General features: G+C 44.9%; 1 protein-coding gene across 3 annotated transcripts in view; it reads right to left on the reverse strand.

Moving 5' to 3' along the window:
* LOC124005683 (unconventional myosin-XVIIIa-like) overlaps positions 1-19,197 on the reverse strand; it is a 183,917-nt gene extending 164,720 nt beyond the window's left edge. For all 3 annotated transcript variants that reach the window (XM_046315142.1, XM_046315141.1, XM_046315138.1), the window contains exons 1-2: positions 19,047-19,197; positions 12,979-14,190 (exon numbers count right to left, since the gene is read on the reverse strand). In XM_046315142.1, the coding sequence (XP_046171098.1) occupies positions 12,979-14,019 (1,041 nt within the window). In that variant the 5' untranslated portion in view covers positions 14,020-14,190; positions 19,047-19,197. The remainder of the gene's footprint in view (positions 1-12,978; positions 14,191-19,046) is intronic.
* Between the last annotated feature and the right edge of the window lie 4,055 nt (positions 19,198-23,252).

A 23,252-nucleotide genomic window follows, 5' to 3' on the forward strand; every position in this document is an offset into this window, starting at 1 on the left:
TTTTAGGCTGGGTTTCTGTACAGCACATTGTGATATCAGCTGATGTAAGAAGGGCTTTATAAATACATTTGATTGATATCTACTTCACTGATTTCTGCTCTCATAAAAGCCTGGGTTTTCTGCACGTTAACACGAGAAGCTTATTACCTAAAATGGGTCAATTGAAAGTGTGGGTTCACAGCTCCAATCCAGACGTGCTGCTCATTACTGAGACGTGGTTAAAGAAGAGTGTTTTGAATACTGATGTTAACTTGTTATGGCTGCAATCCCGATATTGGGATAAGTGTCATCAACAACCGCTGAATAGCATAGCGCTACATTCAATAAATATTACTACAAATATTTATATTCATGAAATCACAAGTGCAATATAGAAAAACACAGCTAAGCCTTTTGTTAATCCACCTGTTACGGATACAGTTATCCTGTGTGTGTGTGTATCCTGTGTGTGTGTTTCTTTTCTCTCCTTCTCCCCTCACAGGTGAAAATCATCACTCCCCAATCAGTCAACAATCAATCGTCAATCAGAAGACACACCTCCTCCTATTTCCTACCCTATCACAGTTCCTTCCCCATGGTTTAAAAACCCCATCATTTGTTTGTTCTAGAGCTCAATCTCTAGCTCAATCTCTCTGTGAATGCCATGTCTGTAGGTCTCTGTGTTTCACTCTCGCTTTGTGTCTTAAACCTCTCTTTTGTTTAAAGCACCTCCATAGCACTTTGTCATCACCTGTGAGTATTGTTTATGGTTATGGTGTTTGTTTGTTTGCTGGTGGGAAAAGGGGAAACCAAGACAAGTCGCCCATGGGCATACACTACCCGTAGGTGAACTTTGTTAAATACACTAGTTAGAACTGGGCGGACCACCCACTGTATTTTTGGTTAGTTAGTTAGTTGTTGTTAAAGTAGGCTAGTCTAGCTTAGGGGTGTGTTTTTGTATATTTATTGTTTCTTTCCTTGGGTCCAGCTCAGCCCATTTTCCTGCTCCCCCCATTACCGTGTGTTTTATAAATAAACCTAGAGTTTGACGGTAGATTTCTGTTGTCGTGGTTATTTCGTGCACACTTTTACTTTGTCACAATAATAATTTTCATGAGTTATGTTACGGGTCTCATTACCATCCCCCCTAGACTGTCGGGCCAAAAGGGATTCGTAACACCACCTGTCGTGTCAGATTTTGAAATTGTGCTTTTCATCGAAAGCAATCCAAGCGTTTGTGTAAGTTTATCGATCGCACTACAAAACATTAAGTACACTTAGCATCAGGAAGCTTGGTCAAAAAAAAATCAGAAAAGCAATCAAATTAGTCGTTTACCTTTGATCTTAGGATGTTTTCACTCAGACTCCCAGTTACACAACAAATGTTGTTTGTTCCATAAAAATGATTTTTATATGCAAAATACCTCCTTGTCGCGTTATGTTCAGAAATCCACAGGAAAGAGCGGTCACGACAATGCAGACAAATTCCAAATAGTTTCCATAATGTCCACAGAAACGTCAAATGTTTTTTATAATCAATCCTCAGGTTGTTTTTAAAATATATAATCGATAATATATTAACCGCAAATGTCTTTCACAGTAGGAGAGGGGAAAACAATGGCTGTCAAAATCTGTGACTCGTGACCAATTGACGCGATGTTATCGTTCTGGCTCATTTTTCAAAATAACAGCCTGACACTGTCTGAAGACTGACACCTTGAGGAAGCGATAGGAAAAGGAATCTGGTTCATATGCCTTTAAATCCAACAAAGGGAGGTTATGGAACATGAAGTTTTCAAAATAGAAGCCACTTCCTGTTTTGATTTTCCTCAGGGTTCGCCTGCAATATCAGTTCTGTTATACTCAGACAATATTTTGACAGTTTTGGAAACTTGAGTGTTTTCTATCCAATACTAATAATAATATGCATATATTAGCAACTGTAAACTGGCCGTTTACAATGGGCACCTTTTCATCCAAGTTACTCAATACTGCCCCTGTAGCCATAAAGTTAACCTTTCTGGTTATAACCTTTTTTGGCAAGACAGATCTTCCAAAGGTGGGGGAGTGGCAATCTTTACCAAGGATCACCTTCATTGCTCGGTTGTCTCCGCCAAGTCTGTCCCCAAACAATTTGATTTGCTGGTTTTAAGCATTAAACTTTCAAATAGCTCTTTGTTGACGACTGCTGGGTGCTATTGTCCTTCATCAGCACCGGCCTGTACCCTAAGATCTCTCCTGGCCCCTTACACTAAGTTTGAATTTGTCCTGCTAGGTGACCTAAACTGGGATATGCTTAAACTATCTGACCAAGTCCTAAAGGAATGGGACTCCCTAAATCTCTGATTATTACCAATACCACATAGAATCAGCTTCATCCCCTCTGTCGAAGACGCTTGGACCGTTTTTTATTTTTTCCAATGGTATTGTTAAAACACATCCCCATAAAGAAAATTTGAATTAAAAACAGTTTCTTCCCCTGGTTCGACTGTGATCTTGCAGAGTTTTTCTACCTCAAGAATTGTATTTGGCGAAAAGCTCGGAACACGCATACTCAGGCTGCCTGGCTATCGTTCAGGCAAATTAGAAATACGTGCACTCAGGCACACGTGCACCCAGAAGGCCAAAGTTAGTTAAGGAGCAGTTCTCTCTGTTTGTCGAACCCCAAGAAGTTGTGGAAAACGGTTAAAGACCTGGAGAATAAACCCTCCTCCTCACAGCTGCCCATGTCCCTTAATGTTGATGTGGTTGTTACTGACAAGAAGCACATGGCTGAGCTCTTTAAAATCACCACTTCATTAAGTCAGAATTCCTATTTGACTCAGCTGTGCCTCCTTGCCCGTCCAACATTTCCTCATCTCCCACCCCTTCTAATGTGACTATCCCTGATGCTTCTTCCTCTTTTCCCCCTGCCCCACTACAAAGTTTCTCCCTGCAGGCAGTCACTGAGTCCGAGGTGCTATAGGAACTCCTTAAACTTGACCCCAAAAAAACATCTGGGTCAGATGGTTTAGACACTTTCTTCTTTAAGGTTGCTGCTCCTATCATCGCGAGGTGCTGTTACTGTTGTGAGGTGCATTTGTTTTGTTCCTATGGCAGAGATGTTCTGCTGTCCTGTTTCAGGCTGGGGATCTAGGGCTGTGAAAAACAAGGCCCCTCCAGGACAACATAGGAGATGACAACAGATGGGACTATGGATTCCTCAGGGATTACCCATAACCATTCTAGGTGCAGTCAGCATTGATTCAGCCAGTGTGTGTATATGTACATTTGTATTGTGTGCATGAGTGTGTATACATGTGGGAGTGTGTGTTGCCAACATCTGGTACACAGCTGTGGGGGGAGAGACCAGGCCCAGCCCTAGACAACCTCTCCGTGGGCACCACTGTAGTAACAAGCCATGCTGCATCTTTACATGGTAGTGAGTCTCCTCTCCACAGCAGTCTCCTACCTCCACTGAGGAGAACTTGCCAGCTAACCTGGGGCCCACCCAGACAGGTCTCAGAACAACTCTTTTTACAGAGGATATTATACCAGAGTCCAGAGAGGACTATTAAAAGGCACAGGGCCACAATCACATACTGACTCACAACATTGCTCTACAATCACAACACATCTAGAAACTACACTGAACAAAAATATAAATCAACAATTTCAACAGTTCATATAAGGAAATCAGTCAATTGAAATAAATTCATTAGGCCCTAATCTATGGATTTCACATACAGCCATGGGTGGGCATCGGAGGGCATAGGCCCACCCACTGGGGAGCCAGGCCCAGCCAATCGGAATGAGTTTTTCCCCACAAAATGATTTTTTTTACAGACAGAAATACTTCTCAGCACCCCCACCCCTCCCCTCCGCAGACAATCCCGCAGGTAAAGAAGCCGGATGTGGAGGTCCTGCGCTAGTGTGGTTACACGTGTTCTGCGTTTGTGATGCCGGTTGTACATACTGTCCAAACAGCTCTGCTGGACATTCCTGCAGTCAGCATGCCAATTGCACACTCCCTCAAAACTTGAGACATCTGTGGCATTGTGTTGTGTGACAAAACTGCACATTTTAGAGCGGCCTTTTGTCACCAGCACAAGGTGCACCTGTGTAATGAGCATGCCGTTTAACCAGCCTGTCAGGTGGATGGGTTATCTTGACAAAGAATAAAAATGTTCACTAACAGGGAGGTAAACACACATTTCTGGGGTCTTTTGCACTTTACATGTTGCGTTTATATTTTTGTTCAGTGTAGAAGGACTGGAAACGAGGAAAGGAAACGGCAGCCATACAGCTATTAAACTAATGTGCATAATAAAACCCAGACGTAAACAATTGACTAATATATTTAATAACATTGGATGAAAAAAAATCTGTTGGATCCCTTAGCCACTTTGGACCGTAGACTGACATGACTCCAGCTGGGCCTGTTTGGGGATGGACCGTGGACTGAAATGACTCCAGCTGGGCCTGGTTGGCGTTGGACTGTGGACTGAAATGACTCTGGCTGGGCCTGGTTGGGGATAGACTGTGGACTGAAATGACTCCAGCTGGGCCTGGTTGGGGATGGACTGTGGACTGAAATGACTCCGGCTGGGCCTGGTTGGGGATGGACTGTGGACTGAAATGACTCCAGCTGGGCCTGGTTGGGGATGGACTGTGGACTGAAATGACTCCAGCTGGGCCGAGTTGGGGATGGACTGTGGACTGAAATGACTCCAGCTGGGCCTGGTTGGGGATGGACTGTGGACTGAAATGACTCCAGCTGGGCCTGTTTGGGGATGGACTGTGGACTGAAATGACTCCAGCTGGGCCTGGTTGGGGATGGACTGTGGACTGAAATGACTCCAGCTGGGCCTGGTTGGTGTTGGAATGTGGACTGAAATGACTCCGGCTGGGCCGAGTTGGGGATGGACTGTGGACTGAAATGACTCCAGCTGGGCCTGGTTGGGGATGGACTGTGGACTGAAATGGCTCCGGCTGGGCCTGGTTGGGGATGGACTGTGGACTGAAATGGCTCCGGCTGGGCCTGGTTAAAGTCCTACAAACTGGCAGCCTCAAACAAAGTTACTCAACCGGTTGTATTTTTGCCAAAGTTTATAATTAAATCCTATGCACTCACACATTCCTGTACGGGCTCATTTTCTGGGTGGACCCTCCTCAGCCTTATCAAGGGCCAAAATAGACCTTTGTGTAACGTGTATGCTGGGAGTCGGGAAGCAAGTACAGGGAGTGCAAATTTAATAATAAATAGAACAAACAAGAAAACAAGAAACAGGAAAAGCGTACAGACATGAAACCGAGTCAATAACGCCTGAGGAAAGAACCAAGGGGAGTGACAGGTACAGGGAAGGTAATCAGGAAGGTGATGGAGTCCAGGTGAATGTCATGAGGCGCAGGTGCGTGTAACGATGGTGCAGGTGTGTGTAATGATGAGACAACTGGCGACTTCGAACGCCGGAGAGTTAGAGCGGGAGTAAACGTGACACTATGTATCTTGTTTGTTCCTGTGAAAAGCAATACTTTATCCTTATCCCGATCCTGGTGCTCTTTGCAGGATATCTTTTCCACATGAACCACTGACTGGGAGAATGGGAGCTTCCTGTCTGTCTGGAGCACTGGTAAATCACCTTGTGTGTGTATTCAGAGCATACTCACGTGCAACTTGTGCCCACGTGTGTGTTCATTTTTAAAGCCCCATTTCAGAGCATACTCCCGGGCAGTCTCCTGATTCCTGTCCTCCTCAAATTCCTTAGCTATGGAAGAGGATAATTTCAACATGTTGTTCTCATTCATAAGGCTGAGGAGGCTGCACATTCCTTCATTAACTTTTTTTTTTTTTTTTAACACTCTGCATTGAATGTCTTTCTAGCATGGGCCTGGAGACCCGTTGGAGAGTGGTTCTAAATCAAGATAATGTGAAGCGTACCTCCTGGCTGTGTTGCGCCATTACAGCCTTTAGTTGAACTGAGAAATTACCGTTCTGTTGGTTCTCCTTCATTTGAACAGACCGTACAAGCTGTTGATGTTTGTTTTAAAAGACAAAGGGATGGAGAGCTGGCCTTCTGCTTAGTGAGACTGGGACATATAAATCAATAACGGACGTAACCACACATACACAACCCAACCCCCAAGCAGCCCTCACTTCCTGTTTGCATGATGGAAACAGAGCGCTCGGCCACTTCGTTAAAAAACAACTCTTATCCACACTGTGACTCAGTCTTTTAACAAGAAACCAACTCTAGTGCCCAGGGAAGGAGGGTCCACATTCCCAGTCACTCTCCATCTCCACAAGAAAATACATTCTTTATTTTTCTCCCCAAAACTCCAGAGAACAACATGTGGCCAGAACACAGCTCGCGCTCAGCAGATGAATTCCATTGCGGTTTGGGGAGATTAGACTTTCATTAGGACTTTGTGACACAAGGGCCCTTGTACCTCAGCCAATTGAGGGACACAAACAAAAAACTCCAAATTGGCCTCTCTACCCCCCTTAGGGGAGAGGACCGCTCGCTATGTGATAGAGCTACATGACAAGCGATAACAAAGACACAGTATTGTAGAGGGGGCATCAGCTGGAAGATGACAGATGGGAGTGGGAGAGTGCTGGCACGGGTGTGGAACAGAAAGGGAGCAGGGTTGATTGCAGAGAACAAAGGAGGAGGAAGGGGGGGGGGGTCGATGGTTACCTATTGCAATATTATTTTAGACCAAATTATAATCAATACTTATAAAATCGATAGGCGGCTGTACCCACCGTATTCTGAATCCTATAGCTTGTTCTCAATCTTTAAAAAAAATGTTTTCAGCACATTTATTTCCATGACGGAGCAAAACACATTTTCTCATGTTCTCGCTTGTCTCTCTGGAGCAGGCAATATGTTTGGAACATCAAATCACTTTATCAAATTGCAATACATGGTGTGAATCACAACATATCCTACCACATATGCCACACTTGCCAAATGCTATCATTGTGTTTATCATGGATGATTCATAATTAATCAAGAACATAATGTTGTATGTGTACCTTGTTTAAAATGATCAAATAAACTAAACTAAAAAGCAATACAAATCGTATAGTATCTTAAGTAAAAGATATCTTACTAATATCGTATTGTGAGGTCCCTGACAATTCCCAGGCCTACACCAATGCACACCTCTCAGGGTGTTGACTGCATCATCATGATCTGTCAGATTGAGACTAACCCTCTCACAGCAGTGGAAGTCAGTCTGTGCCTGGGATCTAATTCTGATCTACTCTCCCCGTTTCTGCTCTAGGAGACAGCAGTGGAATTCAGTCTGTGCCTGGGATCTGATTCTGATCTACTCTCCCCGTTTCTGCTCTAGGAGACAGCAGTGGAATTCAGTCTGTGCCTGGGATCTGATTCTGATCTACTCTCCCCGTTTCTGCTCTAGGAGACAGCAGTGGAATTCAGTCTGTGCCTGGGATCTGATTCTGATCTACTCTCCCCGTTTCTGCTCTAGGAGACAGCAGTGGAATTCAGTCTGTGCCTGGGATCTGATTCTGATCTACTCTCCCCGTTTCTGCTCTAGGAGACAGCAGTGGAATTCAGTCTGTGCCTGGGATCTGATTCTGATCTACGCTCCCCGTTTCTGCTCTAGGAGGCTGCAGTGGAATTCAGTCTGTGCCTGGGATCTGATTCTGATCTACTCTCCCTGTTTCTGCTCTAGGAGACAGCAGTGGTTTAGGCTACACTACACAGGGAGGGAGGCGCAGAGCCAGGAAAAGCACAAAGAGAGAAGCTGGCCTCAAACCGAACAGCACAGCAAAGTCCTTTTTTGTTTATTGGTAAATTCCAAAATAGAACAATGCAGAAAATACCGGAGTGAGGAAGACAGGAGGGGTGGAGGGAACAGATCATTTTGGGGGAACAGATAATTTCCCCAGTGTTTTTCAAGTATCTCCAAGGTGGCTTATTTCGCATGACCCGAGGTTCTCAGTAGCCAGCCATGTCTTCACTGTGTAGCTTAGACAGGTTTGCTAAGACAAGCTTGTGCCTTGGTATTCCATGTCCTTTCACAGACGAGACTAAAGAACGAGTAAGGTTCTCCTATTGGGACAGCTGAATAACACTTTTGGAACCCTTTTTTCTAAGAGTGTAGGCTTTTAACCTGTGCATTAAGATTGGTCAATTTAATGCCCTCAAGCTTCATAGAACCAATTATACCAGGCTGAAGGTCAGATACAAAAATCAAGAGGAGCAGTTTGATGTTGGGTGACAACAGAAATGGCCATGAATTGCCAGTGTATGTTACCATTTAGTAAACCTAGTTATTAGGCACAGAGTATCCTTCATGTTTCAAAACACTCCCTGACCCTAAGTGCAATCAGAACACTGTGTGCCACCTAACCAGGGACAAGGCCTACCACACCACACACACACTATCAAGTATCCAGACACAATGTAATGTAAAATGTACATAATTGTACACACAACCAAAAACACACCCTTTTCACCGCTCCACAAAAATCCACTATTGCACTGAACAGCAACATAACCGTCTTACTAACCAACATCACAAACATCCAGTCCACAAGACTACAAACAAGGACAATTTTTGGATAGGAATATACTTTTTTTTTTAATCACTGATACATAACTTACGCAGCAGTAAAACTATTTACAAATGTCTGAACGAACATGATACATTCTTCTTGAGTGGTTACAGGACAAGGTGAACACATAAAACACACACTGTTTATAGCAGTGTAATACACAGAAGTCATCACAAACAGATTTAAATCCAACTGTTGCAAGTTGCATGAGGGTGTAGGCCATCTTTCCTAACCCTAATGTGATTAAATAAACAAGTATTATCCAACCTACACAAACACACACAACCTACACACACACGTTGTAGAGCCCAGTTTGCCTTGACCACACTTTATCTTTGTCTGAACTCTGAACTGGACAGCAGTTCCAGAACAGTAGCCTGTTCACACAAACAGACACACCCTTTACTTATTTCAGCATTTTAACACTTCCGGCTCCGACAGAGATGGCCGCCTCGCTCCGCGTTCCTAGGAAACTATGCAGTTTTTAGTTTTTTTTACATGCCATTTCATACATTGGTACCACAGGTCATCTTAGGTTTCATTACATACAGCCGAGAAGAACTACTGAACATAAGAGCAGCGTCAACTCACCATCAGTACGACCAAGAATATGACTTTCGCGAAGCGGATCCTGCGTTCTGCCTTTCACCCAGGGCAACGGAATGGATCCCAGCCGGCGACCCCAAAAAACTACTTCGAAAAAGGGGAAAACGAAGCGGTCTTCTGGTCAGACTCCGGAGACGGGCACATCGTGCACCACTCCCTAGCATTCTCCTCGCCAATGTCCAGTCACTTGACAACAAGGTTGATGAAATCCGAGCAAGAGTAGCATTCCAGAAGGACATCAGAGACTGTAACGTTCTTTGCTTCACGGAAACATGGCTCACTGGAGAGACGCTATCGGAGACGGTGCAGCCAGCTGGTTTCTCCACGCATCGCGCCGACAGAAACAAACATCTTTCTGGTAAGAAGAGGGGCGGGGGCGTATGCTTTATGGTTAACGTGATGTGGTGTGGCCAAAACAACATACAGGAACTCAAGTCCTTCTGTTCACCTGATTTAGAATTCCTCACAATCAAATGTAGACCGCATTATCTACCAAGGGAATTCTCTTCGATTATAATCACAGCCATATATATTCCCCCCCAAGCAGACACATCGATGGCTCTGAACGAACTTTATTTGACTCTTTGCAAACTGGAATCCATATATCCGGAGCCTGCATTCATTGTAGCTGGGGATTTTAACAAGGCTAATCTGAAAACAAGACTCCCTAAATTTTATCAGCATATCGATTGCGCAACCAGGGCTGGAAAAACCTTGGATCATTGCTATTCCAACTTCTGCGACGCATATAAGGCCCTGCCCCGCCCTCATTTCGAAAAAGTTGACCACGACTCCATTTTCTTTATCCCTGCCTACAGACAGAAACTAAAACAAGAAGCTCCCGCGCTGAGGTCTGTTCAACGCTGGTCCGACCAATCTGATTCCACACTCAAAGACTGCTTCCATCACATGGACTGGGATATGTTCCGTATTGCGTCAGACGACAACATTGACGAATACACTGATTCGGTGTGCGAGTTCATTAGAACGTGTGTTGAAGATGTCGTTCCCATAGCAAAGATTAAAACATTCCCAAACCAAAAACCGTGGATTGATGGCAGCATTCGCATGAAACTGAAAGCGCGAACCACTGCTTTTAATCAGGGCAAGGTGACTGGAAACATGACCGAATACAAACAGTGTAACTATTCCCTCCGCAAGGCAATCAAACAAGCTAAGCGTCAGTATAGAGACAAAGTAGAATCTCAATTCAACGGCTCAGACACAAGAGGTATGTGGCAGGGTCTACAGTCAATAACGGATTACAAAAAGAAAACCAGCACCGTCACGGACCAGGATGTCTTGCTCCCAGGCAGACTAAACTTTTTTGCCCGCTTTGAGGACAATACAGTGCGACTGACAATGCCCGCAACTAAAACATGCAGACTCTCCTTCACTGCAGCCGACGTGAGGAAAACATTTAAACGTGTCAACCCTCGCAAGGCTGCAGGCCCAGACGGCATCACCAGCCGCGCCCTCAGAGCATGCGCAGACCAGCTGGCCGGTGTGTTTACGGACATATTCAATCAATCCCTATCCCAGTCTGTTGTTCCCACATGCTTCAAGAGGGCCACCATTGTTCCTGTTCCAAAGAAAGCTAAGGTAACTGAGCTAAACAACTACCGCCCCGTAGCACTCACTTCCGTCATCATGAAGTGCTTTGAGAGACTAGTCAAGGACCATATCACCTCCACCCTACCTGACACCCTAGACCCACTCCAATTTGCTTACCAATTTGCTTACCAAATAGGGCCACAGACGATGCAATCTCAACCACACTGCCCTAACCCATCTGGACAAGAGGAATACCTATGTGAGAATGCTGTTCATCGACTACAGCTCGGCATTTAACACCATAGTGCCCTCCAAGCTCGTCATCAAGCTCGAGACCCTGGGTACTGAACTTCTTGACGGGCCGCCCCCAGGTGGTGAGGGTAGGCAACAACATCTCCACCCCGCTGATCCTCAACACTGGGGCCCCACAAGGGTGCGTTCTGAGCCCTCTCCTGTACTCCCTGTTCACCCATGACTGCGTTGCCACGCACGCCTCCAACTCAATCATCAAGTTTGCGGACGACACAACAGTGGTAGGCTTGATTACCAACAACGACGAGACGGCCTACAGGGAGGAGGTGAGGGCCCTCGGAGTGTGGTTTCAGGGAAATAACCTCACACTCAACGCCAACAAAACTATGGAGATGATTGTGGACTTCAGGAAACAGCAGAGGGAACACCCCCCTATCCACATCGACGGAACAGTAGTGGAGAGGGTAGTAAGTTAAGTTCCTCGGCATACACATCACAGACAAACTGAATTGGTCCACCCACACAGACAGCATCGTGAAGAAGGCGCAGCAGCGCCTCTTCAACCTCAGGAGGCTGAAGAAATTTGGCTCGTCACCAAAAGCACTCACAAACTTCTACAGATGCACAATCGAGAGCATCCTGTCGGGCTGTATCACCGCCTGGTACGGCAACTGCTCCGCCCACAACCGTAAGGCTCTCCAGAGGGTAGTGAGGTCTGCACAACGCATCACCGGGGGCACACTACCTGCCCTCCAGGACACCTAGACCACCCGTTGTCACAAGAAGGCCATAAAGATCATCAAGGACAACAACCACCCGAGCCACTGCTTGTTCACCACTCTATCATCCAGAAGGTGAGGTCAGTACAGGTGCATCAAAGCTGGGACCGAGAGACTGAAAAACAGCTTCTATCTCAAGGCCATCAGACTGTTAAACAGCCACCACTAACATTGAGTGGCTGCTGCCAACACACGGACTCAGCTCTGTACCATCACTCATTCATATTATCTTTATGTACATATTCTTTATCCCCTTACACTTGTGTCTATAAGGTAGTAGTTTTGGAATTGTTAGCTAGATTACTTGTTGGTTATTACTGCAATGTCGGAACTAGAAGCACAAGCATTTCGCTACACTCGCACTAACATCTGCTAACCATGTGTATGTGACAAATAAAATTTGATTTGATTTACTTACATACAGACCCACACACTTACATACCTATCTACACTCACAGAAACTCCAACATGGGCAGAATGCCTTTCTTATATAAAACCAACGAGGAAGCAGAGCATGAAATACAAGATTAGCCTCAACAGCTTCCGTTTAATATCAACCAGGCAGTCCGGGCAGGATTTGACTCTTCTGGGGCAGGGCTGCACACACCAATGTTACATTTCTACATTAAGCCCAGACATCCACAGGAAAGCATGGCTGAAACCTAAACATTGCAGAAGGTCTGTAAGGAGAGGAAGAAACATTGCAAGCAGAGCCTCATAGAAACTGCTTCAATCCATCAGAGCTGTGGTAAGTTTGTCACTAACTTTTCTCAAAAGAACATTTTTAGTCAGTAAAAGTGTTTTTTTACTTCACAGAAAAAACACACTGGACTTGGATTGCACTGTGAAAACAATGAGAGAGACTGTTAAGTGTCTGGGCCAATCCATAGGTTGGGCCACCTGTAAACGACTTGTGTGGGTTCTGGGAAATGTGGTTATTTGTTAGACCTAGTTAGAGAGGAGCAACAGTGATCATCATCAGACAGTTCCAGAGTTACAACACTCATCCTGCTGAAACATGAAACACAACCTTGGCATTGGTGAATCATTCCACCAAGTTACCACACTGACTTTGCTCACACCCACACTAATGAGTAGGATATGTTGGGAGGGTTAGGTCCAATTCACCTGTACCTTATAGAAGAATCAGCCTGTGGGTTGCCTCTCTAGAAGTTGTAGGTATGAATGGGATGTCTATCTAGGTGATAAGGGGAAGAGTGATTGGGGATAACTTACATCCAAGGCCTCCCGTCGCAGGCCGTCTGTGTTCCTCAGCCAGCAGCGGCTCAGCTCACTTAGCTCCAGGATGGCCTGCACCTTCAGCCTCACCGTGTCCCCAGACTGACGGATCATCTCCACAATCTCGTCCCGGGTCTTGTTCTCCACGTTTCCCCCGTTGATCTCCACCAGACGGTCTCCCGGCACCAGCCCCAGGGCCAGGTCCTTAGCGCCGGCCCCGGGCTCAGCGAAGTGCACCACCCTCCGGTAGACCCCGCCATCGGCTCCGCGGTCCAGCATGGTGGTGCGGCGCAGGGAGAAGCCGAAGTCACCCGTGTTGCGGCGCTGGAGCTCCAGCTCCCGCGGCTCTGGAGACTGTGGAGGGATGACGGCCGGGAGCCTCAGGTCAGCAGAGAAGGTCTTGTCCACCACCTCAGGGATGCGGGCCTTCTTGACCTGTACTGGCCAAGGTGCTGGCCCGACCCCCGGCCCAGGCTGCTGGAGGCTGTGCTTGTGCTGCGGGTCGAACACCTTGTTCTCCACCTGCGGGGACGGAGTGGCTGAGTTCTGTCCCGAGGGTGTGGAGGTCTCTGAGGGGCTCTCCTCTTTGCTCCTCTGAGAGAAGGAGAAACGCTTCATGACCTGAGAGGAGTTGTGCTTGGCCATCGAGCCAAAGTGGGCCACGCGGTCTCGTACCGAGCCCCGGTCCTTGTCCATACCGCCACCCCCATCACCCTTTAGGTCATCGGTGGAACTGGCAGCGCTCAGGCCGTCTGCGTCCAGCACCATGCTACTGCGGTTGCTCAAGCCGTCTGACTCGATGTCAGTGAGGCTGAGCTCGTGGCTGCTGGCCACCTTGATGGGAATGGGGTTGGAGATCTCCAGCTTGTTCTTGGAATCCCGCTTGGACTCCCTCTTGAGATTGAAGAAGCCACGCCTCATACTCATCTCCTCCAGGCTGCACAGCTCCGCCGCAGACATCCTCTCCTTCTTGTCCTTCTTATCCTTCTCCTTCTTCCCTCCATCCTTCTCCTTGTCCTTTTTGATCAGGCTGAACATGGTGGTGTGTCTGCTGTGTTGCTCCACACAGTTAGTTATCCTACCGGTTTGGCTCCTGTTTCTTCATGCAAGGGGGATTTTTCCATACAAAAGCAGAGGTCCAGTTTTTTGGGGGGGTCCAGTCTTTCGTAACCTCTAAAAAGGAGTAAAGCTGCCACTAATTAAAATGCCCTGAGGGAGAGAAAAAACATGTTCAGTCAATATTCACATCTGGCATAAGAGAATGAGTAACAGAGCTTATTATGTTTCATAAATACAATTAGATCACACACAATATATCACTCCCAGTGAGGAATTTGTCACAGAAAAAAAAATGTCCATTTAATAAACACTCATTTTATTTCTCCTCCTAACCAAACATCATATACACATATTTATCAGATGTTATTGCGGGTGTACAGAAATGCCTTTTGAGTAGGACTATAGACAGAGTGACCCACGACCTTTTGCAACAGTTCATTAGCATGCCACACAAAGCACTAGTCGCTTATTTGAACATGGAAAAATATTAAACTGTTCTTTGGTTGTGATATGTGTAAGTGATCTTGGCAAAAGAGAAACATTCCTAGCCTCCATTAGAGCTGTGTTTGCCAAAACCACAAAACTCAAGGAAGATATTTTTGCCAAAGAGCCACTCTCAACATACTGCAGAAGGCAGGCAGGAGCACATTCCCAAAATCTGGGTTTTATTACTATTTTTCTGCCTCAGGGGTGCTACGCGGACCTAGGGCTGTTGCGGTGACCGTATTACCGCCACATCGGCATTCACGAGTCACGAAGACAGTCAAATTCCACATGACCGTTTAGTCACTGTAATTATTCTTCTCCAAGCTCTGATGCTGCTGATGGTCATTAGTAGCCTACCAAACTTGCTTACTTCCTGGTACTCAGCACTCTATTGTCCCTCTAATCACTCTGACATCAAAGCAAATGTTTTCAAAAATCTAATCAAACACTTCATGAGAGCCAATAAGCTCATGTTCGCAACATTTCTATAGGCTATGCAATTGCAGGACAAAACAAAGTGATGGCCTCTATTAAAAAGAGGAGGATGAGATTTCTACAGGCTAGGCCTACTATATCTATTTCTCAACTTTCCTAATATTAAACACATTGCTCATATTTACAACAGAAGTATAAAAATAAACCAAGGGGAAAATAGTACATAGATGACATGTATTTTTCCCGCTGCCCCTGTTTTGATACAGATGCAAGATAATGGTCCATTCTAGATCAAAACAAAATGTCACACCCATATTATTTAGTATATTTAAAGACAAAATTAAATGAAGACTAGTCTGATGGGTGACAATATTATCCTATCACTTGAATGATGCCCAGCATAAAAAGCAATGCCTTTTTTTGTGAATTGTTCGAATCATAGTCACACAATTCATGTAGCCTAGCCCATAGGTCTATATGTTTGAATAAAGTTTGTATAACTAAAGTGGCCAAATAACTTTTTTAAATGAATCACATTAATCTGATTTACAAGGGGTATAGAGCCTAACTGGCATTTATAAGCAGCGTGTGAGTTTCAAGTTTGGGGAAGATAATTTTCACCATAAATATGCACCTTTTATAGTAAAAGCATTACATGCATAATTGCATTTGCAGTCACTTTTGATAATGGTGTTTTCCGCTAATGGAACATTCGCACTTATAATCTACTACCATGTGCACATTGCTGTGCTTATAATGTGAAGAAATAGCATAATAGTTTATCAACATTTTGGGCTCCCGAGTGGCGCAGCGGTATAAGGCACTGCATCTCAGTGCCAGAGGCATCACTACAGTCCCTGGTTTGAAACCAAGCTGCATCACATCCGGCTGTGATTGGGAGTCCCATAGGGCGGCGTACATTTGGCCCAGTGTCGTCCAGGTTAGGCTTTGGCTGCAGTAGAACGTCATTGTAAATAAGAATTTGTTCTTAACTGACTTGCCTAGTTAATTAAAAATTAATTTAAAAAGTTAAAATGTTCTGATCTGTTGCGTCGGCCACATTGCATTAACATTTTTGGGGGATGCTAGTGGTTGTATTAATTTGTTATCTATCGTATCCCACAACTGCCCCAGACTATGTTTGGACTATTTATTTCTCACTATATATGGAATATTTATTTCTCACAGTTTTAGAATAGGTCAACTTTTGTACTATGGGGACAGTGGTTTGACATAGGCTAGTGCTTTTGTTGTTTGTTAGGCCAACTCATCTTGTTGGCTGATGAAAAGTAAATGTGGACAGTTTTTCCAATATCTTCAATATGCACCTCGGAATTGGATAAGGACACGCACAGTTCCATCCCCGATGAGTCTGCCTTAACTTGTAGCCTGTGAGAAAGCCCCGATCACGAGACGAAATGTGCTGCACACTCAGGGAGAAGGGCACAACGCAACACTCCGGGCCACAAAAGGCATGGATTTTGTTAGGGTGCATTAGGGCCACAAAGGGCATGCCGCCATGAAATTTGAGACATTATCAAGTGCTTGTAAAATTGTGAATGAGAGACTGTTGGAGTATGTACAGCCTGCGCAAAAAAACAAAGCAGAGCTCATGCCATTCAAGTGACATTTTTCAAATCATCATTAGTGGCATCACATAGCCTTACAACGTATTAAAAATCAAAACATATAGCCCAACGTTTGTATAACAACTAGTTACATTAAAAACTCTACGTTTGTCACGACTTCCACCGGAGTTGTGTTTATACTGGTGTTTTCTTGAATTAAATACCTTGTCCACGCATCTCAGCTCTCCTGCGCCTGACTTCTTTCACCAGTTACCCACAGCCTTGACAAAATTAAGCATAGGAGTACCTATTTATTTTTATTTATTTATTTATTTTACCTTTATTTAACTAGGCAAGTCAGTTAAGGACAAATTCTTATTTTCAATGACAGCCTAGGAACAGTGGGTTAACTGCCTGTTCAGGGGCAGAACGACAGATTTGTACCTTGTCAGCTCGGGGGTTTGAACTTGCAACCTTCCAGTTACTAGTCCAACACTCTAACAACTAGGCTACCCTGCCGCCCCATTTATTTATTAACCGTTCAACACAGAATAGCCGCATGTACGCACTCCCTCAAATCGTTTGTAGAAAAAATATATAATTTATTCAGCTTTGTTCAATTGTATTCTACTATAAAATAATGCCATAGAATTATAAGCAAATCTTGTCTACTAAATGAACTAGTGTAGCCCACAGCCATTTGGCATAAACCACATCAGGACCTAACAAAAGGACAACTTAGAATATGCTATTCTTTTCTTCTGAAATATACTATACATTTTCTTCATATCATGCTTCTTAAGACTAGTCTAAACTAAATAATGGATTTATTGAGAAGGTGTAGGCTATATTACATGGATTTATTAGCCTACAATCCATTTTAAAGTCTATGTGTGGAAGGCAGAAGATGCTAAATGTGTTTGTTAATTAACGGTCAATTAATGTGAGAACTACAGTTATTTCCTTGACAATCACCAGCTGACGAAATTTTGTGACGGTCACAGCCCTATGCGGACCACCCTCTCCATGGTGTAGCATAGAATCACAAACAGCCTAAGGCTTTATCCCCAAATGATGTAGGCTTAAACTATATTTCAGCCTCCGTTTCATGTGTGTAAATCACAGTCAATGTAAGCCAAAACCCAAATGGACTTAAACCTACCCCTACCTGAGTGATAGCAGATATTTTGAATGTGAACTAACTGTTTAGACTAACTGTTGTTCCAGTGAGTGATGGGGGCTCAAAATGGGTCCGAATGCACACAGTCCCACTCTGGTAGTCAATGGGGTGAAACTTTGGTGACAAAGTTCCTGTTCTATCTGACATTCCCAGAGTTCAGAGCAGCAGGAGACCCCATACATCTAAACAAGCCTCTAACAAGGGGCCAGATTCTTGCCCCCCAAAAAACAGGAAGCAAGGTTTTTTCAGGACCAGCTATAAAATGGTCTGGAGGATAACCATAGGCAGAAAAACTAGAAATAACTCATATGTTCCTCCTTGTAGGAGAAAATGACCAGACAACAAGCATAATGGACATACTCTAGCAATGTGAATATACTACACAATACATATAAGCTTTATTCACTTCTAATAACGGGCTTGGCAGCTACAACCACATGCACAGTTAAAAATATACTGCCAATTGCAACACTTTACATCAGTCCCCCTTTAAAGGAGGTAGGCTACTAAAGGGTTGGGTAAGCTGTCTTAAAGACAGTTCATTATGAAATCATTAATGAGAAGATGTCTTGTTTGAAATTGATTATTAATAATGATATAGTCACATATAAAGTTTGCTCACTTTTTGGCATCATGTCAGCAAAAAAAATGCCATAGAATCAAAGTTGCATGAAGCTCCCAAACCGCTTCATTATCAGCTGACATATTTCCTACACTTTCGTGGTTATAACCAATCTTGCTTGTTGCTACAGATGTTTACACTGTTTTCCTCCCATCTGTAGCAACCACAGGGATGCTATGGGCACATCATTTCGCCACTTACATCAAGGCTTTATGTTACAACAATGAAATGCCCGCTGAAATACCAGGCACTCTCCACTACGCTAGCGAGTGAGTTGTCATCGTTCCCCATTCACTCAATGGACAGGGGAGAACAAAAAGCGAGAAAACGACTAGCTAGCTGATGTCACATTGGGAATTAAACTATTTTACAGGCCATTGTTATTTACTACAACTGTAAAGTATTTTCCTCTAAACCCGACTGTAACAGAAAAGCCCTGGCTACAATACTCCATTGACAAAAATGTTATTTTGACACTACCAATACGCCTTTAGTTAGCTTGGACGATTAGCTGGCATCCCAAGCCTCTGTTCTTTGCCAACATTAATTGTGGTGTAGGCTATCAGCTACGTTAGCTAGCTGCTACAGCACTGGGGAAATGTTTTGGTATTTCGGAGACCTCTATTCATAGCTATCTTGCTAAGCCATTCTGCTTTCAATGTTTAGCTCAAATTGGTGCATCGATTCCATCTTCATGAAATGATGGGTGACTCACCGTTTTCAGTGTGTTCTTCCTCTGTGTCGGTGGTTTGACACTAGTGTGTTCGAATCCGAGGCAATTGTGTTGATGGGATGCAGCTCGTGCTAGAAAGCAGCTGCGTTGACTGTTTATGATTAGCTAGATAGCTGGTTACAGCATGCATACAACATCACTGAAAATCTATCGAATAGTGATTCCTGCTGGCCAGTTGGGTTTATTGCAAGTTGGACAGGATGAACTATATATGGAAGATTCGTTTATGACTTTATGGTGATAGATTTCTATTGGTTGCTGTTGCTTTTGATATTTTCTGGGTTAAGTATTAATACATACACAGTTAATAACCTAGGAGTGACTGGTTTGTTTATTTGGGATTCATTCAAACAAGCACTATTGGGCACCATTTCGAAGCAGGTTACTAATACTTTTATCACCGACCCTATCTTTTTGGGGGCCCTAAGCAGAATCCGGTTTAGGGTCCTCCTCACAGTTTGTGGGGAGACCCTGAACATTGGGGGCCCAAAGCAGAATCCGGTTTAGGGTCCTCCTCACAGTTTGTGGGGAGACCCTGAACATTGGGGGCCCAAAGCAGAATCCGGTTTAGGGTCCTCCTCACAGATTGTGGGGAGACCCTGAACATTGGGGGGGCCTAAGCAGTTGTTTATTTTGCTAATAGCCCAGGCTGCCTTTGTGGTGTCGGTTTACCTTAGTGGAAATTCACACCACACCTTCACTCATGCGCAGTGAACTGTTTGCCTACACGTCTGGTTGCTGCATCAACTGTGAGCCTAAAAGGTGGAAACATTATGCATGGTAAAGTCATAAACTATAAGGTATAACAAACTTTATTAAATAGTAGGCCTAGGCTTCTTTGAACTGTAAACTGCTGGATATAAATGTGCCAGACAGTTACTCCGTTACTGGTAAGGCAGCATTGCTAAGAGAAATAGCTCTTTGTGTGATGCTGTAACTTGACCTACGTGAAAGAGAGGACCCTTGGATTCTGTAGACTCACAAAGGAGTTTCAAACAAGCTGAAGTTTAGTTTTGGACAACCATTTCCTAAATTGTCTTGTAAATGTAATTGTCATATATTTAACAAAAATAGGAAGGAAAACTCATTTTAGCATTTTGTATGTTCGATGGTAGATTGAGTTTCAATAGTGGAACTGCCTTGTTCACCCAAGGATGGTTTGACACTTCCTCAGGACAGATACCCCAGGCACCCTTTAACTCAGTAGAGGCGCCTGGCCATAATGCTGTCTTCACCCCTCTCACGAGCCCCAGAGTCCCACTACCCCCAGGCTTTATGCCCCCTGTGGTGGAGACATCAGAATTAGCTAAGTAACATAGATAATTAAGATGTCTTGTCTGCAGAATATGCCTATATGATTGAACTGTTGAAACTCTTTGTTATTAGAATGTCTCCTTTCGCACTCTGATGTTGGCAGCTGCACTTCCTCCCTCAAATGGGCCTCAGCCACCTTGGGTCCAGAGAGGGGAAAAGTCAGGCTTATCTATCACATGTCCCTGTTGCTATGCAGAATATCTGCAAGGAGTATGGCAAAGGAGGTCAGAAGGAAACATTGTTTCCATATGCGAACTGTGTGTCTTTATTGCAAACCATGTGAAGGGATGCGTGAGTAATGGGGAACCAATCACTTGTCTCCACAATGTCTGAGCATCAATCAACTCCTCCTAGGGGGAGATTGTTCTCTCCCCTAGCTCAAGGTGGAAACTATGTAACAACAAATGTCCAAAGTTCTTAGTACTGAACAAAACAACAAGTTCCTTGTATTTGGAGCCTAAGGTCTGGCACTGGATGTGGGGGTTAGTGTCTGGAACCATTGTGTGTCATCTCTGAGATTGCACCTATCCTGACCTATCCTGAGATAGTATATGACTCAGAGGCTCACTCCACTCAGTGAGTACTCACTCCATTCATTTGTGTTTGATGTGACCTGCTCCCTTATTAATAAGTGAATAAAGATTTAGTTTAAGTATATCTCTGACTCTGGGTAAACTGTGCCCAGGGGAGCCAGAAATTAGAATCTCAGGGGAGCCGCACACCTGAAGGAGCAGCTGGACTGCATAAGATCTGAGAGAAAGCGGACACGGGTGGATACCAGATTCCGAACATAGTATTGAGAGAGGGGAGCAAGATGTTCCACCAATATCCTGATCGGTGATTGACCTTGTCTCTCCTCATTATTGAAAAGGAGGTGAGGGAACCACACAAAGTCAAGTTTTTAAGAAAAGCCTCAGTTACGTAGGCTCCGAGTGTGGTCCTGTGTGAGGCGACACCTTGGAGGCGTAAGCAGGGCCGAGTCAGAGGAGAGTGATCTGAGGATTTGCAGACTCAACGATACTCTGTCACTGCTCGGGTGCAGGCGACCTAGAGCTGTCCTGACACTGAATTGATTACAGTGGGGATTGGTGCGGTCTGTAGGTGCGAGGGGCCAGGGTGACTGTGGGTTCTGTGGGAAGCATGGTACCTGGTGAAGTCCCATTGGATGAGGGACCGCTGTCTGAAGGAGGTATTTACGTGTCTAAGTTACTGATTGATCCCCAGAAGTGGTTAAATCCATTTATTTTAAATGTGCTAGCCAGGTATGCCCTGGGTTACGATAGTTAGATGTTATTGTGAGTGTTTCGTTATTCCGGGCACTTCACCTGAGGTGGAGGTTAAAATATACCAGGTAAGATTGGATTTTTGGGACCGTGTTACACAATTAGATAGAAGACACAGTACTCTGTAGGTAGTTTTGTACATTTGGATAGACATAAGAGAATCTATACAACAGTAATCGCAGTACGCAATATCCTCGTGTGGAGATAATATCCCGTTCTGGGGCCACTAATTAGGCAGTATTTTAATGAAGATATGAATTACATATGGATAAAATATAAAATCATAAACAGTGCTAACTGGTTTTCTTTGTTTGTCTACCCCTGTGTGTGTCTGTGTTATCTTTGAGTGTGTGTGGACAAAGAACCAGGCATTCCAGACCCTCCTACAGGAGCCTTGAAGGTCACGGTAGATAAGTGGGGAAGGGATATTATGGCATAGAGAGGGTGGGACACTAAGTGTGATGCTGTTAGACAAGGTAAGACAGAAATTGGTAGAGAAAGAAGGTAAACTAGGGAAAATGGATCAAATAGACAGGGTAAAATTCAGGAAATGGGAAATGGAAGCTGACAAACAAAAGGAGAAACAGGACCCATTTCAGGGAAAGCCCCATCAGAATATGGTATTTCAGACTGAGGAAGAAGAAAAGAAGGGAAAATATGAAACAGTCAGAAAGAATAGGAAAGATGATGATGACAGAGACTGTCCCCCTCCCTATGCTACTCTTCAAACTCTCTATCCAATGTTGCCGAATCTGCCACCTCCTCTGCCGCCTCCAGTTGAACCGCCGGATGCCAGACCACTGCAATCTGCTGCCCCACCCCCTGTCTCTCCCAACACCCCGGTGATTGATCATCTGGCGCGGAGGGTGACATAAGTCCTGACAGGGTCTGGGGTGACCCCGGCCCGTCCCGCTGAAGACGCAGTGGGGGGAGCACGCCAAAAGGGAACGAAGACCAATCCTTTTCTCAAGGCTCCTCCACCCAGCTCCAGTGAGGAAAGTGAGGACGGAGGGGCACCCCTGCTGACTCTCCTGCTGAAGGACCATCTACGGGCCAGGATGGAGAGGTGTGCCTCTACCCTCTCCCCGTACAACCCAGCATCAGGCCTACATCAACAATATCCTCTAATGGCCTGTCCCAACCCTCAGCATTGACCTGACAATGCCAATGACGCTGCCGCCACAGCCTGGAATCCAATTGTGAATGTCCAGAGGACGTAAAGACATGATGAAATCAAAGACATTGTAGAAGACCTACCAGACCCAAGTAAGGATGCTGTGAAATATTCAGCAGAGATGAGGGTATTGGTGGGTCAGTACAAACCGAGATAGCCCATATCTGTAAAAAATAAACTGGGACTCAGCGCTACGGTGGGGGCAGGACGTGGGGTGCTACAACTGTAGGAAGCTGGCAGAAGTGCTACAACTGTAGCTACAACTGTAGGAAGCTGGCACAAGTGCTACAACTGTAGCTACAACTATAGGAAGCTGGGTCATTTTGCGGCTGACTGCTCTGAGCCACAGAAGAGCAAAGGCTGGGCAGACTGAGAAGGGGGCCCCAAAGGGGGACCCCAGAGGAGAGGGTAGTGGAG

This window comes from Oncorhynchus gorbuscha, linkage group LG19 (assembly GCF_021184085.1).
Source record: "Oncorhynchus gorbuscha isolate QuinsamMale2020 ecotype Even-year linkage group LG19, OgorEven_v1.0, whole genome shotgun sequence".
Lineage (NCBI taxonomy): Eukaryota > Metazoa > Chordata > Actinopteri > Salmoniformes > Salmonidae > Oncorhynchus > Oncorhynchus gorbuscha.